The sequence below is a fragment of the Dromiciops gliroides genome, chromosome 2 (assembly GCF_019393635.1).
Source record: "Dromiciops gliroides isolate mDroGli1 chromosome 2, mDroGli1.pri, whole genome shotgun sequence".
Classification (NCBI taxonomy): domain Eukaryota; kingdom Metazoa; phylum Chordata; class Mammalia; order Microbiotheria; family Microbiotheriidae; genus Dromiciops; species Dromiciops gliroides.
The window spans coordinates 15,022,264-15,037,138 of record NC_057862.1 but is presented as its reverse complement, the minus strand read 5'-3'; the positions used below and the strand labels follow the sequence as shown (position 1 = coordinate 15,037,138).

The following is a 14,875-nucleotide window of genomic DNA, read 5'->3' as shown; positions in this document are numbered from 1 at the left end:
TGGCTTAGTTACCCAGTGGTGAAATGAGAAGGTGAGACTCAATGACTTCTAAGATTTAGAGCTCAATCTATGACTCTGTGATCTGGAAAGGCTTCCTAGCTCATCCTTCAGACTGAAGGTATGGGCCTTCAGACAACCAGGTTGGTTAATGTATACAGCATCACTAGCAGCAAGCGCTACACAGCATGCTTAATCACAGAAATGCAGGAAACAAAAGTTCTCCTCAAATCCCCATGGTCCCCAGAAGCTAATGGCCAAGGGATTATTGCTGTGTGTGTTTCTCTCACTGACTTCCTCCTTTAAAAGACTTAAAAATGGGCACCCTGAATGAAGCTCCATTCACCTGAATTTGGCCACAAACTTTTGATTCTTTCAGGAAGGGGTGGAGATTCATGACAACAGAGCACCTCCAACAGTGTAGCTCATAGTAACAGTGGGTCCATTAGTGGCATGAAGGGAGAATACCCTCAGTTGCACAGGGAAAGGACCTCTGGGACCAAGAGCATCAGCTGGGTCTATTCAAATAACAATAGATTTTCTGTCCATTTTCAAACATGGAAGATGAGTTAATATATGCTAATCAATTAACCTATGAAATACTGGGTTTTACTCAGATTAATTTTCTTTGATTCTGGAAAATCTGAGATTCAATTTGTCTGACTTTCCCCCCACCCCCCAATCCAACTCTCATACTGAGGATCCTTAAGTATTCTGACTGATACAGATAATGCTCCTCTGACCATACTAGTCACTGAGCTAGGTACCAGGATGTAAAAGCAGAAACAAAACTTACCGTCCCTTTGCTGATGATGAAGAAGGTATCCCCTCGGGCCCCTTGCCTGATGATGTATTCCCCATTCTCATAGTGCGTCTGAAAAATATAAGGAATAACAGACAATCTGAAAAACCATCCTAGACAAGAGAGATTGACTGAGGCACAAGACAACCCTTACAGTTTATGCCATAAAAGCAGGGTAGGAAAATTTGTCAACACTGGCACCCACAATGATTATGGAATTGCCTTAAATCACGGAGCATAATAATTATGAATGAACCATTTCAACTTTGCCCATTTTTCTTAGCATTGTGCTTATGATCGCCTTCTCCTCCTAGGGAAGTACATCCACAATCCCCTGCTTCCTTCTCTGAAATGGATGAGAGGGGAATATACAATTTCCCCTTCTATTGACAGAAAGAGGGTCGGACAGAACTTCAGAAGTACTCATTAAGCTGGGATTTCTCTATTATTTGTCAATGCCATCTGGTTATTCTTCATCCGCATCAAGAAAATGTAGCAGGGCTTAAATTAAGTCTTAGGGGCTCATTTTATTCTTTAATATCAAGGCTTCTGTGCTTTGTCTTTTGACTCTGCCAAAGAGAATTCCTTGTGGTAAAAATGATTTTGTGGAACTAATTCGAGCCCAGTACCTGCCGAGCCTGAGATAGTCAGACTTTCAAGTATCACAGGAAGGCTATATACAGACTATCCCAATCAGGGTATCAGGATTCTGCCCCAGCCACAGGCACTCAGCATATTCCCAGAGCAAGAATTATTCCTTCTAAGACCAGAAGTAATTTCTCTAAGGGAAGGTAGGAGAGGGCTCATTGCTGGGTCAGGAGGCATACAAACTGAAAAATGAGAACCACACCATCTGGTCTAGAGCTTCTTTGTAACTTAGCAGGGAGCCGTGGTTGGGGACAGAAAACATTACTGTCAGCTGTTATTATGAGATGCAGAATTCACAATGTACCTGTAATATCCATTAGATGGAGCATCATGATATAGCCTTGTAAACCTGTGCTATTTCTCCTTACAATTTTAACCATTCACCATTTTGGCACTGAACTTCCTATAATCCATTTTCATTATGACTTCCATTCAAAGTTGGAAATCATTCCTTTCTTTCTGAATTATGTTAGTAGACCAAAGACTTCTGTAATTCATTCATTCATTCATCCATCCATTCATTCATTCAACAAATACTTATTGGGTATCTACTGTGAACAAAGCACTGTGCTGGAGACTAGAGAGGATACAAGAATGAAGAAGGTATCAATGGCCCTGTCTTCATAGAGCATCCAATCTAAGAGAGAGTTCAGGCATGCATAAGATGATATTTGGAATTGATTCATGGCATTCTTTTGCTCAAGAAGTCACAATCACATGGTATTTCCTTTAGCATAAAAGACAAATTTGTTTGACATTTAAAGCTTCTTGAAATCTGGATTCAACCTATCTCTCTGGACAGATTTCACATTGTTCCCTCTTACAAACTTTTCAGTCAATTAGTTTTTTCCCAGTAAAAGACGGTTGATCTTTTGGTGCCATGTCTTTGCATAAGCTATCCCCCATTCTCTGTCTCTTGGAATCCCTCACTTCTGAGGATCAGCTCTAGCATCACCTGCTGCATGAGACCCTTCCTTCTAGGGACCCTCCTTTGTTAGCATTGTTCTAGCTCCTTTCCTCATCCCCCTCTAACAAAATCATTTTTTATGTATTTTGTATTTATTTATCTTTTATTTATCCCCCTTCTATCCTTGGAATGTAAGGTCCTGAAGAGAAAGGACTGTTTCATTTTTGGTTTTCTATCCCTAGCATCCAGCACAATGATTAGCACGCAGAAGGTTCTTTAAAAAATGTTGAATCGAATTTCTTACAATTTCTTGCTATTACACATAGTAAGCATTTAATAAGTGCTTGTTGATGACTTCATTGGAAATAATAGTAGCCAGAAAAGTTATTGCTAGCATTTAGGTAGCACTTTATGGTTTGCAAAGCAGTTTCCAAATGGCATTCCATTTGATTCTCATAACAACACCGTGGCCTGGGTACTATTGGTATCTGCATTTTATAGAGGAGGAAATGGAGACAGGCATAGATTAAATTGACTTGACCAGGTTTATCCTGACAATAAATATCTAACTACCATTGCCATCTTGACCAGGGTAGTTCTAACACAACACCATAAATGGATAGCTACGGGGCAGCTAGGTGCAAGTCACTTAACCCCAACTACCTCACACACACACACACACACACACAAATCTTCCTTTCATAGCAAAATTTTCTCTAACCATGGCAGGTAAAACTAATTTTAAAAAATGAAATTAGATAAATAAATGGACAGCTACTTAGCTACTGATTGGCTCAGTGTGTGTGTGTGTGTGTGTGTGTGAGTGTGTGTGTGTGTGTGTGTGTGTGTGTGTGTATGTTTGTGTGTGTGTTTTACTTGAAATAACCAGACCCTTATCTTTGGATAGCCAAGGTTAGAACACAAAGGCATTGTCCACAGCAGCAAATAGCATTCTACTGCACTGACATCCCACATATCTCAGTGGGGAAGGAAGAAAATGTACCAGAAAAAACAAATGACTCTTGACCTTGAGGAACTCTGTTCAGCTGAAGACAGAATATAAGAAGAGCTAAGACTACTTACAAAGAAAAATATCAAAAACTGTGAAGGATTGCAGAGGAAACAATATTGTCAGCAGACTACAAGTGCTGCAAGGAAGCAGACATGAAGTAATTATTATTTATCTAATTCAGTCACATAGTCTATGACTTTCTTCTTCCTATTTTACTCATGTTCACTGAGGGAAAATATGGCTCAGAATAATTACATTTGGTCTGTGAAACAACTGAGGAAAAAAGGATTTTGAAGGGGTACAGAGGCCACTGACATTGATAGAAGTAAGAAACACAATGGGTAAACTAAAAGAAACAGAGTCGAATGGGAGCTCCTTGAAGGTACGAAGAAAATCGTTTGGTTGTCCTTTTTATCCCCAGCACAATTATATATATGGTATGTATATGCTATAGTATATATTATATGTGTCTATATATAATATATAACATATAAATGGTATATAATTAGGGCATAATAAATGCTCTTTGAATGAATGAGTAAATGAACAGTGCTGCTTAATTTTGGTTCTCCAAAATGTGACAGCTTGTCTTATGCAGAAGAAAATAAATATAAAGATGAAGTACAATTCCTTTTTCTCTGCCTATTCCCCTCCTCACAGTGGGGGGAGATGTTGTATTTATGGTAAAACTAGTGGTTGAAATCTCAAAGTTGGGGATTTCACATTTTATATAAGAACTTTTTTTTTCATTTTTTTCCCTTCAATATGTTCTCTCTAGAGACATTTTTTCCTGGTTCTTTTTGAATTACATTGTAGATTTCTGTCTCATGAAGTTAGGAAACAGGTAATAGAGTTTCCCCAAAGTCTGTGTGGAAAGGTCCAGGTCACTCGCATTTCATGGTTGCTAGTTGGCCAAGATGCTGATACAGCAAAATTGGTGCCTGCTGACACTCCATAGACTTATGGCTTAGCTGGGCAGGGACTGAACTAAGGTCAAGATCCAAGAACTCGAGACTCATCACCTCTGCCATGGACAATGTCTTTCTTGTATGCCATCCACTCAACCAGGTGCCCTCGGGAGTACAAAAAGCTGCTTCTGAAGTGTCCGCCCTCCACCTCTTAAAGTCCTGTATGGGGAAGTCCTGTGTGACTCAAGGTCAGAGTTTGTCTGCCAGACTAGACAGGGGCACTTGTCAGCCCTAGAGAATTCTGCATGGCTGGTGATCCCACCCAAGGAAGTCCCCATCTCCTTCCACCGGGAGCAACTTAGGACAAAGCATGGGCATCTGGCTCCAGTCTGACCTAATATGGACAGCTGGTATTGGTATAGTGCCCTAGGTTTCAAAGTGTTTTAACATATGTGACCTAGGGTTGAAAAGGGCAGGCATGCAGCTGGCCAACTATATATGCCGGCTAGGCACTTGAGCAAGGCAGTGGGGTGGGGAAGGGGAGAGCTGCTACTGATAAATTTCCTGGATGATTTCAGCTGTCCACGTGTGACATGTGGGAATGACAGTGTTGTTGTACTGAGCAGTTGAAGGCAAGGACCTAGAGATGAATTTGCATGGAATCTGTAGCGAGCCAGTAAAGATTTATTAAGCACTTACTATGTAGCACACACTGTGCTAAGCACTGGGGTTATAATGAAAGTCAAAAACTGCTCCTGTCCTCAAAAAGCTCACATTCTAATGGAGGGGACCATATGCCAATAACTAAGTAAACACAAGACATACACAGAGCAAATGGAAAGAGACCTCAGAAAGGGAGTCACTAGGAGTCGGGGAAGACCAGAAAAAAAACCCTGCAAAAGGTGGAATTTCAACTGAGTTTTTTTTTTGTTGTTGTTTCTTTGGTTGGTTGATTGGTTTTTGCATGGAAATGAGGGTTGAGTGACTTGCCCAGGGTCACACAACTAGTAAGTGTCAAGCATCTGAGGCTGGATTTGAACTCAGGTCCTCCTGAATCCAGGGCCAGTGCTTTATCCACTGTGCCAACTAGTTGCCCCCTTGAGTTCTGAAAAAGGTCCAGGAAGCCAAGTGGCAGAGATGGGGAGGGAGAGAGGGCATGACAGGCATGGGGAACAGCCAATGCAAGGGCATTGAGGTGGGAGTGTTGTGTCCAAGGACTATTGTTACTGGATGTCACAGGGATGAAGGGGTCAGGTATGGAAGAACTGTCATTACAAATAGAAGAGTTTGTATTGATCATGAGAGAAATAGGGAGCCACTGAGCAAGGGGAAGAAGAGGAGAATATTTGACATGGTTAGATTTTCCCTTTAAGAAAATCCCTGGCAGCCAAGGAGAAGATAAGTGAGACTCGAGGCAGAGTCAAGGTGAGCAGTGATGAAGGCCTGAGTGAAGGTCAAGGCTCTGTGAATGGAAAGAAGGGGCAATAAAGAAGAGCTTTTGGCCACCAATTGGGCATGTAGGGTAAGTGAGAATGAGGAGTTGAAGATGACACTGAGACTGAGACTTTGGGTGGTGGGAAAGTTCCTGATACAATCGATAGTAATAGGGAAGTGCAGAAAAGAAGTTGTTTTTGTTGTTGTCTGTTGTTGTTTGGGATGGGGGCACAATAAGGAATTCTGTTTTGTCAAGGTTAAATTTGAGTTGTCTGCAGAATATCAGGTTTAATAAGTCAGGTGATTGAGGCAGTGTGCTATAGCAGAAAATGTTCAATGATTTGGCATTAGGAGACTGGGTTTCCAATCTCATGTTATGTATATTGCATTACAAAATTCTTTTTAACCTCTGTAACTCTGTTTCCTCATCTGTAAAATGAATACATTTAGGCTATATGGTTCCTGATCATTCTACTGATTGAAAGGGATGAAGCACGTATATGGATACAAAAATACTAAAAGTACAATCAGAATGTCAAGAAGAACACAACATGTCAATAGAGTACTCATTATTTTTCCCCCTAAATACTCCCCTCTTCTAACTTCCCATATTGCAGTTAAGGCCCTGCCATCTTCCTTAACTCTAAGGCTCATAACTTGATTCCTCTGTCTTATTGACCACATGTATATAATCTGTGGTTAAGTCCTGTAGTTTCTACCTTGCCAATATTATTTGCATAAGTCCCCTCTCCACTCACCCAGTCACCGCACTTATACAGGCCTTCATTGCCTCTCACCTGGACTATTGTAATAGCCTCCTAGTTGGTCTCCCTGCCTTAAGTCTACTCCACTAATCTGGGCTCCACTCAGATGCCAAAGTGTTTGTTTTTCTTAAGCTAAGATGTAACCAAATCTCCCTTTTTACTCAGTAAATTCTGGTGACTCCATGTTGCCTCTAGGATCAAATATTTGTTTCGAGGATTCAAAAATATCCTCTGTTTGGCATTTAAAGGCCTTTGGCAGCTTTGTCTTTTTTTAGATTTTCAGTCTTATTACATCTTCTTTTATTACTTCCACATACTCTGTGAGTATGGTAGCAGCATTAGCCTTCTTGCAATTCCTTACATATGATGCCCTGTCTCTCCACTCCTCATCTCTTCACTCATTGGCTATGCCCCATGCCTGGGATACTCACTCTCCCTACTGAAGGTTTCTTGTGTAGCTTTGCTTTCTGTTCATTTTCAATGCAGAGCACAGACTGGAAATTAGCCAGGATGTTCAGCTTACCGTATTTCTAATGTCAGGAACAAATCTTACAAAAGACTGTCATTTTGTGTTCAAGTCACTCATCTCCATGCTCTCCCTAAGCTGACTCAGTTGCCATTATAAACATAAACATTTTAAATATCTGGGGTTTTAGGTCGCACTGTTACTACTTAAGGTGTTTCATTTAGATGATGCATATTCTTTATAAGAGAATTTTTTAAAACATTTGTCTCAATAAATAGTGAATCATTGCTAGTTGCACCTTTGCTCAATTCCCAAGGTAGGTAAGGTATTTTTTAAAAATTCATCCTATTAAATACATACTTTATGATTGATTTTCTATTATACATAATAACTACAGAGTCATTTTGGCTAGTCACATCCCATTCAATGGAGAGTCTGGCTCTATCCTATCCTGTACCAATACTGGAACTCTATTGATCCTCCACTTATCCTAACACAACCCCAGTGATTCTCTGAAAATTCACTCACTTATCCCTTAATGTGGTCTCATCGTCCACTGAAGATTGGACACGAGCTTATTTCCACTGCTTACATTTCACAGCAAGGACTCACTCAGCTAATAGTCTCCATAAGAGGGCAGGGAAAAGTTTTGATGGAGTCTGAAGTCAAGACTTTCTATTTTTCTCCTGTGAAATGCAAGATATGAAAATTCAAGCATGCCACCACTTGCTTATCAACATAAATGACAATACTGAAAATGATCTAGCTTAAAACAAAATAAATTTAAAAGGGAAAGATCACCAACTGAAGTAGAAAATAAAACCCTAATGAATAACCTTGCTAAGACTTCCCTATTCCCCTATACCTTACCAGGTGGGTATCTTTCATGCTGTACTCCTGTCTCTAAGCAGTTTCCAGAATATCATCATTCATTTAAAAAAAAAGAAACAGCTTATTTTTCCCCCATAACAGGCCACACATGTAGTGGCATATTTCCTTTCTAGTTTCTTAAACCATGAGTTCCTCTTTCTAAGTTTTCAAAATAATCCTATTAAAATACTTATTTGACCCTTTGCTTCATCTTTCTCCTCTCATGGGTCTCCTTCCTTATTATCCCCACCTCCAAACTTTCTGGCTAAAGGAAGAAAGAGTCTTCCTTTTCTGCTTTCAAATACTTTCTTTTTCTCTGGATTCCCCCAGCTAACCTTTAGCACTCTGGATAACACCAACAAAACTCTGGAGGCCTGGATAGTCCTGCCTCTCTCTGCTGGTTTCTGTCTTTGAAAAGTTGGAGCTCTTCACATCTTAGGTGGCCCAGATTACATCCCATCCTTTAATCCTTGCAAATACCTTTACAGTTTAAGATTTAAAAGCACTTGTTGACCCAGCAGAGGCAGCCCAGACTTGTTAAATACAGACTGTGACTATCACACAAAGCTGAAGGAAACCTTATCTGAACTTCCACAAACAGAGTCTGTGTCCTGTTTGCGGGAGGTTTTGAAGGATTCCTACCATTCTCCAATTGGATTTTCCAATCCCCATGTCGTACTCTCAGAGATTATCCAAATGAACATTCTCATCCAGCACACCAAGACATGCAGAAGGCTCAATCCAACTGATTGGGATGCTTCATTTCACGCCTAATCTCCTTAGTCAAAAATAAAATTGCATATCTGAGGCAAGCTAGCATTCCCCCATTCATTTAAGTTAACCCAACTCCAAATTAAGAGTCTGACCTAGAAATAGCTATTAGAATAAAATGAATTTATTACATTGTTTCTTTCAATAATTATAAAATGTAAAGATCTTCTTCCAAAAGTCCAGAGTGTACCATATTGCTTCCACCAATCGTTCTTTCAAGTATCAAGGATTGATTATGTGCCAGATACAACCCAGGAGCTGGGGATGCAGCAACAAAAATGAGAGCAGTTCCTGTCCTCAGGGATCTTCCATTGTAATGCGGAGGAAGCATGTACACACATGTATTTTTAAAAAATCTCTAACAATGAGCCTGAGGTGATGGGACAGGTTAAGGATTGGGTTATTAGATGTTTAGAGGGGCAGCAAGGCCAGGAATGGGACACAACTTGTCCAGAGGTATGGAGCCATTGGATGGGATGTCTCGCGAGAGTAGCAGCGAGAAGGCTCCTTGGGCTGCATGTATTGGAGGCCGGTCATCTCATGGGATGGCGGCGGGGATTGTCAATACAGGCCTGCATGGGACCTTAGAGGTTATCTAGAACCATCTCCTCACTTTCTAGAAAACGGAGTGAGGCAAAGGCAAGTCAAGTGACTTGTGGTGTCTGAGAAGTATCTGTTTGTACTTGGGCTCCATTCAGGACTTCCTGGAGTTCTCCTCAGTGCAGTAGCAGGCTGCTCACTCTGGAAGATGCTGCCGCCTCTGGGGCATCCTCGCCCTGGACCATCTCTCCCCTCCTGCAGCTCAGTCCTCTGGCTGGTGAGTCCCTCCCAGAACCTCCATTTTGAGGAAGTGCCCGGGATAGCCCTATACTCACACCTTTATGCCTCTCCCAGCTCTACTCCTGGCTGTCAGGACTTCTCCACATCTCTACATGGTTACCTTCTAGCTCTCTCCCTTTTCCCATTGTAAGAGAAGCTCACTGAGAGACTTCTTTTTGCCCAGGGCTTAGTACAGTGTCAAGCAAATAGAAAGTACTGAATAAATGCCCATTGGTTTGACCAGGTGACAGTCTGTGAGGTGCTAGCAAGGCCAAACAGATGAGTTTGCACTTGATCCTAGGGACAATAGGGAGCCATTAGAGCTTCTGCAGCAGGGGAGTAACATGAAGATACCTGCATTGCAGGAATATCAGCTTTCTCAAGATTGGCAGCTCACGGATCTCTTCCTTACCCCTAGGATAACATAGGAACTCCTCAGAACTTGGGATGCAAAGCCCACTCTGACTCCTGCCTCCCTTTCCAGGATGATTTCCTGTTTTCCCCTTAAACACTCTCCCAAACACCCATTGTGGTTTAAGCTTGGCATTCCATCTCCTGCTTCTCTGCATTTGTCCAGGCCATTCCTGATGCCTGGGAGAGGGGCACTCCCTCTCAGCTTTGCCTCTATCAGGCGTCACCTTTCCCATTCTGGTTAATATTGTGTTCCTCCCTCTGTGAACCTGCCTACGCTGGAGCCCTCCTCAGGCCACTGGCTTTTGGGCTTCAGCCTCCACCTCCAATTAACTGCCCTAGGACCCTGAACTTTAGGGTTAAGGGCTCAACATCTAGCCCGGACGCACCTTTTTACTCCCCAGTCAACTTCATGCTATGCTGCCAAGCTCACACCCTCTCCCCAACACTGTGTCTTTGAAAATAGTCATCAAATAAAGGCTACCCAAACACCCCCATTCATCTTTTCCCCCATTAGAGTGGAAACTCCCTGAAGGCAGGGATGGGATTGGCTTGTATTAATATCCCCAGTGCTTGGTACTGCATCTGACAGGTAATAAATGCTTGAAAAAATACATTTCCATTCCAAAAATTGTTTGGATTTACTTATATGTGGGTACATCCCATCCTCTAGTAGACTATAATCTCCTTGAGGGCAGGGTTGGGTCTCCATTTTGCCTTTGTATCTCTGGGTCCTAGCACAGTGCCTGGCACATGGAAGAGCCTGGCCAGTGCTATTGGATTAAACTGAACTGTGTCACAGAGAACCAAACCTTGCAGAATCACAGAGTGGCTACTTGAAATTTAAAGATTGTATAAAAATCTTAGCCAAGGGAAGCCCAGCACTCAGTGAGGGAGGGCATGGGGAGGGGGAGGCATCATTCATCTTTTCTAGATCACCTGCCACCCCAACCTAAACAGGACAGACATAGTCAAAGTTTTAAAATGCACGTGTCCCTGGTTACACAAAGCTTTGGTGTTTTACTGTGTTCTCCATCACTTGTCATTCAATAGAATGGTTCATATGGAGAGCAAGGCTTTTCAGTAGGGAGTGGGAGGTTCTTCTAAGTCTTCCCGAAGGACAGAAGAGATGAGAACTCATTTTGAGGAAGTGTTGTGCCCACCCACAGTGGTTTTAGCAATATAGTGGGAAGCTCCTATTGGAGTAACTCTTTCTACTGTGGCAAGCAAGCAGCTCATCAGTAACTTATATTAGAGTTACTGAGGGGCATTGAGCATAGCATCACAACTTCATCAGAGGTCATTCAGTATAACCTCACCCTCAGTTTATAGCTGAAAAGCTGAGGAGAAAAATTACAAAATGGAGTCCCAGAGAGGTAAATTACTTGCCCAGTTATACATAGCCAGCAGATATCAAGAGAGTTTTACAGGATTTGATTGTAGGTCTTCCTAATTCCACAGCTGATCCTCTATCCAGTATAACACACTGCCCAAGCTGATTAAACAAAAGGAGAAATGTTCCATCCATGAAAATGCTTCCTAAGGGGAAGTGGTATTTCAGGGGGTGGCCCTTTTCCTTGAATGACTGTCAGTAATATCAATAAGTCTCTCAATCAACAAGCATTTATTTTGTCTTTTTATTGTGTCTATTATGGACCCAAAAAAGTATTTTCTTCGAGCTCTCTTTGTCTCTGTTCTTTCTAAAGTGGAGGGAGAGGGGTTATAAAATACAACAGGATCCATTCATTTTGTAATCCTATAGCTATTAATGTAATAGAGATACTATTTCTATTCTCTGCAGAGACAGTTAGGCCTAACTCAGGCAACACCTCCTCTATTAAGCCTTCTTGATCCACAATCCCCCAGCCCAGCCCAGTCCAGCCCAGTTAGGAGTGCCTGGTGTATCTGCAGGTTACTTTGTATATACTTTGTACTGAGGAGATGTGGACAAAGAGTTGGCCTTTAAATCAGGAAGGACAGAGTTCAAATTTTGACTCTGACACGTACTGGATGTGTGACCCTGAGAAAAATCACTTGACCTTTCAGTGTAGCAGTGTACCAACTATAGAAGGCTGTAAGTTATAAAGCTACACTGATAAAGGGATTTTCCTCACTAGGGAGTTCCCTATAAAAATGGAAATGACAGGTGTAGGCCCCGGACTTTATATTGACTTAACTGTGTAAATGTCACAACCACCCAGTAGGATGCAAGCCCCGTGCATGCTCAGTGCGTTAGCACAGCACCTTCCACGTTCTATATGGTTATTCAGGGGTGACTGAATTTAATTAAGACAAAAAGTTAGGGAGTGGAAAACATCTCAGCAGAAAATCAGGCCTCATCCCATCTAGGAGAAACATAAAATTATCTTGTCATGGAATGAAAAATGAAGGAATAAACATTTATTAAGAGCTGATTGTGTTAGAGATGTACTCAGCCCTGGGGACACAATACAAAATGGAGACACTTCCTGCTTTTGAGTATCTGGCATTCTAAGGAGTGAGAACTGGAAGGGGTCTTGGGAATCTAAGAGCATCCTAGAAGCTCATGTCATAGATGAAGAGATTGAGACTTAGCCAGGTGAGTGACTTCCTCAAGGTCAAACAGGTGGCAAGTGGCCTTTGGGACATGGGGCACAGGACCAGAGCTTTCCTCTTCCCCAAGAATATTCCTTTCCTGATAGCCCACTGTGTGGTCAAAGCAGCGTTTAGTTAATCTATCTAATCAAGAAGGCCTGGCTGCATAACTCTTTCATTATTTCCATTCCTATAAGGCTAAGTGCTGCTGGGATAACATTTCTATTTTTTTTTTCAGATTGACAAAATTCTTTAATCAAAATTGGTTAAATTTATATCAACCCTTTGGATTAATTACAATAAATTTTATTTTTAAAAAATTAAATTAGGAGAGAACTGCTAATATTACTGGCATATTGGTGTATGTATATATATATATGCACACACATATAAATACACATATATGTATGTATATATGTATACATACATATACACATATATTTCTATTGAGAGATAGAGAGAGAGAGAGAGAGAGAGAGAGAGAGAGAGAGAGAGAGAGAGAGAGAGAGAGAGAAAGTGCATCCTTCTCATTTTCAGCACTGGAAAGAGGGTTAGCTTGATGATGAACTCTGTAATCCCACCTCTTCTTAGTGTTTCTCTTGACCACTCCTCACCTCCTGATATATGTGGACAAAGAACATTTAGACCAACACAGCCCTTGCCTTTGCCCCTTAATCCTGAAAGGATTCTTTAAGTAACTTTTAGTTACAGTTCTGAAAACTCCCTTTCCCACATTTCATCTCAAGAGCTGTAGTATTTAAAAAGCACCTACTGTTCATTTACTATCAAATGTTATCAGAACAAGCTGACTGATGTTCTAAAAGTTGTGCTGAAAACACAAAGAGATAAATGTAGAAATGGATAAATATATATCTATATATATATATATGAAAATAGATACAAAGGCTAATAGATATAGATACAGATATAGAGAGATAAAGCTCAAGATAGAGGTGGATTTATTCCTATGTATTTGAAATATGTATTTATATTCTGTATATACTTCTATATATACATGTTTCCTCTCCATTAGAGTTTAAGCTCCTTGAGAGCAGAGACAATTTCACTCTTGTCTTTGTAATACCAGTACTTGGAACAGAGCCTTGCATATAGTACACATCTTATCAATTCCTGTTGATTGATTCATTTATTCACTTCCTTACTTTATAGATGGTGGGACAGGACTTATCTTTCCAGTGTCTGTAATTTAACCATTAGAAATTGACTTCTTGTCATGCAGTGGGTGAATGTCTTGTGTCCGAGGCCAGATTTGGGCTTGGATCCTCCTGGGTCCAGGGTGGGTGCTTTGTCCACTGTGTCACTAGTTGCCCCATGATGACATCTTTAGGATAAAATTGAGGGCTGAGAGGAATGCATTGGGGGAGGTAGAATGGGGTGAAATCCCACATGAAAGAAACAGGAAAGGGTTTATGGAATGAGGGGAGGGATGGGGGAGGAGCAGGGCAGTAACTGAACCTTACATTCATCAGAATAGGCTCAAAGACCTTAATCTCTACAGAGTTGGCTCAAGGAGGGAATAACATACACACTCAATTGGGTGGAGTAGTCTATTTAACCCTGCAGGAAAACAGGAGGGGAAGGGGATAAGGAGGGAGGAGTAAAAGAAGGGAGGGCAGATTGGGAGGTGGCAGTTAGAAGCAAATCCCTTTTGAGGAGAGATAGGGTGAAAGAAGATAGATAATAGAGTAAATATCATGGGGAAGGGAATACGAAGAAGGGAAACAGTTAATAGTAACTGTGAAAAAGAGAAAAGGAAAAAAATGTACAAAAAATATTTATAGCAACTCTTTGTGGTGGCTAAGAACTGGAAATTGAAGGAATGTCCATCAATTGGGGAATGACTGAACAAGCTGTGGTATAATATGATTGTAATGGAATATTATTGTGCTATAAGAAATGACAAGCAGGATAATTTCAGAAAAACCTGGGAAGACTGATATAAACTGATGTATAGTAAAGTGAGCAGAATCAGGAGAACCTTGCGCACAGTGACAGCAGTATTGTTCTATGAGCAATTGTGAATAACATCTACTCTCAGCAATACAATGATCCAAGACAATCCCAAAGGACTAATGATGAAGCTTACTAACCACCTCCAGAGAAAGAACTGATATTGACTGGACACAGACTGAAGCATGCTATTTTGTGTTTTCTCTCTTTTTTTTTTTAACTTGTCTTTTTATGTAAGACTAATATGGTAATGTTTTACATAATGTATACACATGTATAACCTATAGTGATTGCTTGCAACCTTGGGGAGGGGGTAAGGGAGGGAGGGAGGGAATGAGAGAGGGATAGAATTTGGAACTCAAAACTTTAAATAAATAAAAACAGAAAGAAAGAAATTTACTTCTTTGGCATAAGACACTGTGGGTACCTAGAACAATTAATTATTTAAAATGCAAAGAAGCCCAGGAGTCATACACTAAGATTTTTAGCAGTGACTTGTTGTGACCTTGCTTGAACTTGTT

The 14,875-nt window shown here is 40.9% G+C and overlaps 1 protein-coding gene across 3 annotated transcripts in view; it reads right to left on the bottom strand.

Annotated features, from left to right (window-relative positions):
- PRKG1 (protein kinase cGMP-dependent 1) overlaps window positions 1-14,875 on the bottom strand; it is a 1,388,722-nt gene that overhangs the window by 270,966 nt on the left and 1,102,881 nt on the right. For all 3 annotated transcript variants that reach the window (XM_043987057.1, XM_043987060.1, XM_043987056.1), the window contains exon 6: window positions 794-871. In XM_043987057.1, coding sequence (XP_043842992.1) covers window positions 794-871 — 78 coding nt within the window. The remainder of the gene's footprint in view (window positions 1-793; window positions 872-14,875) is intronic.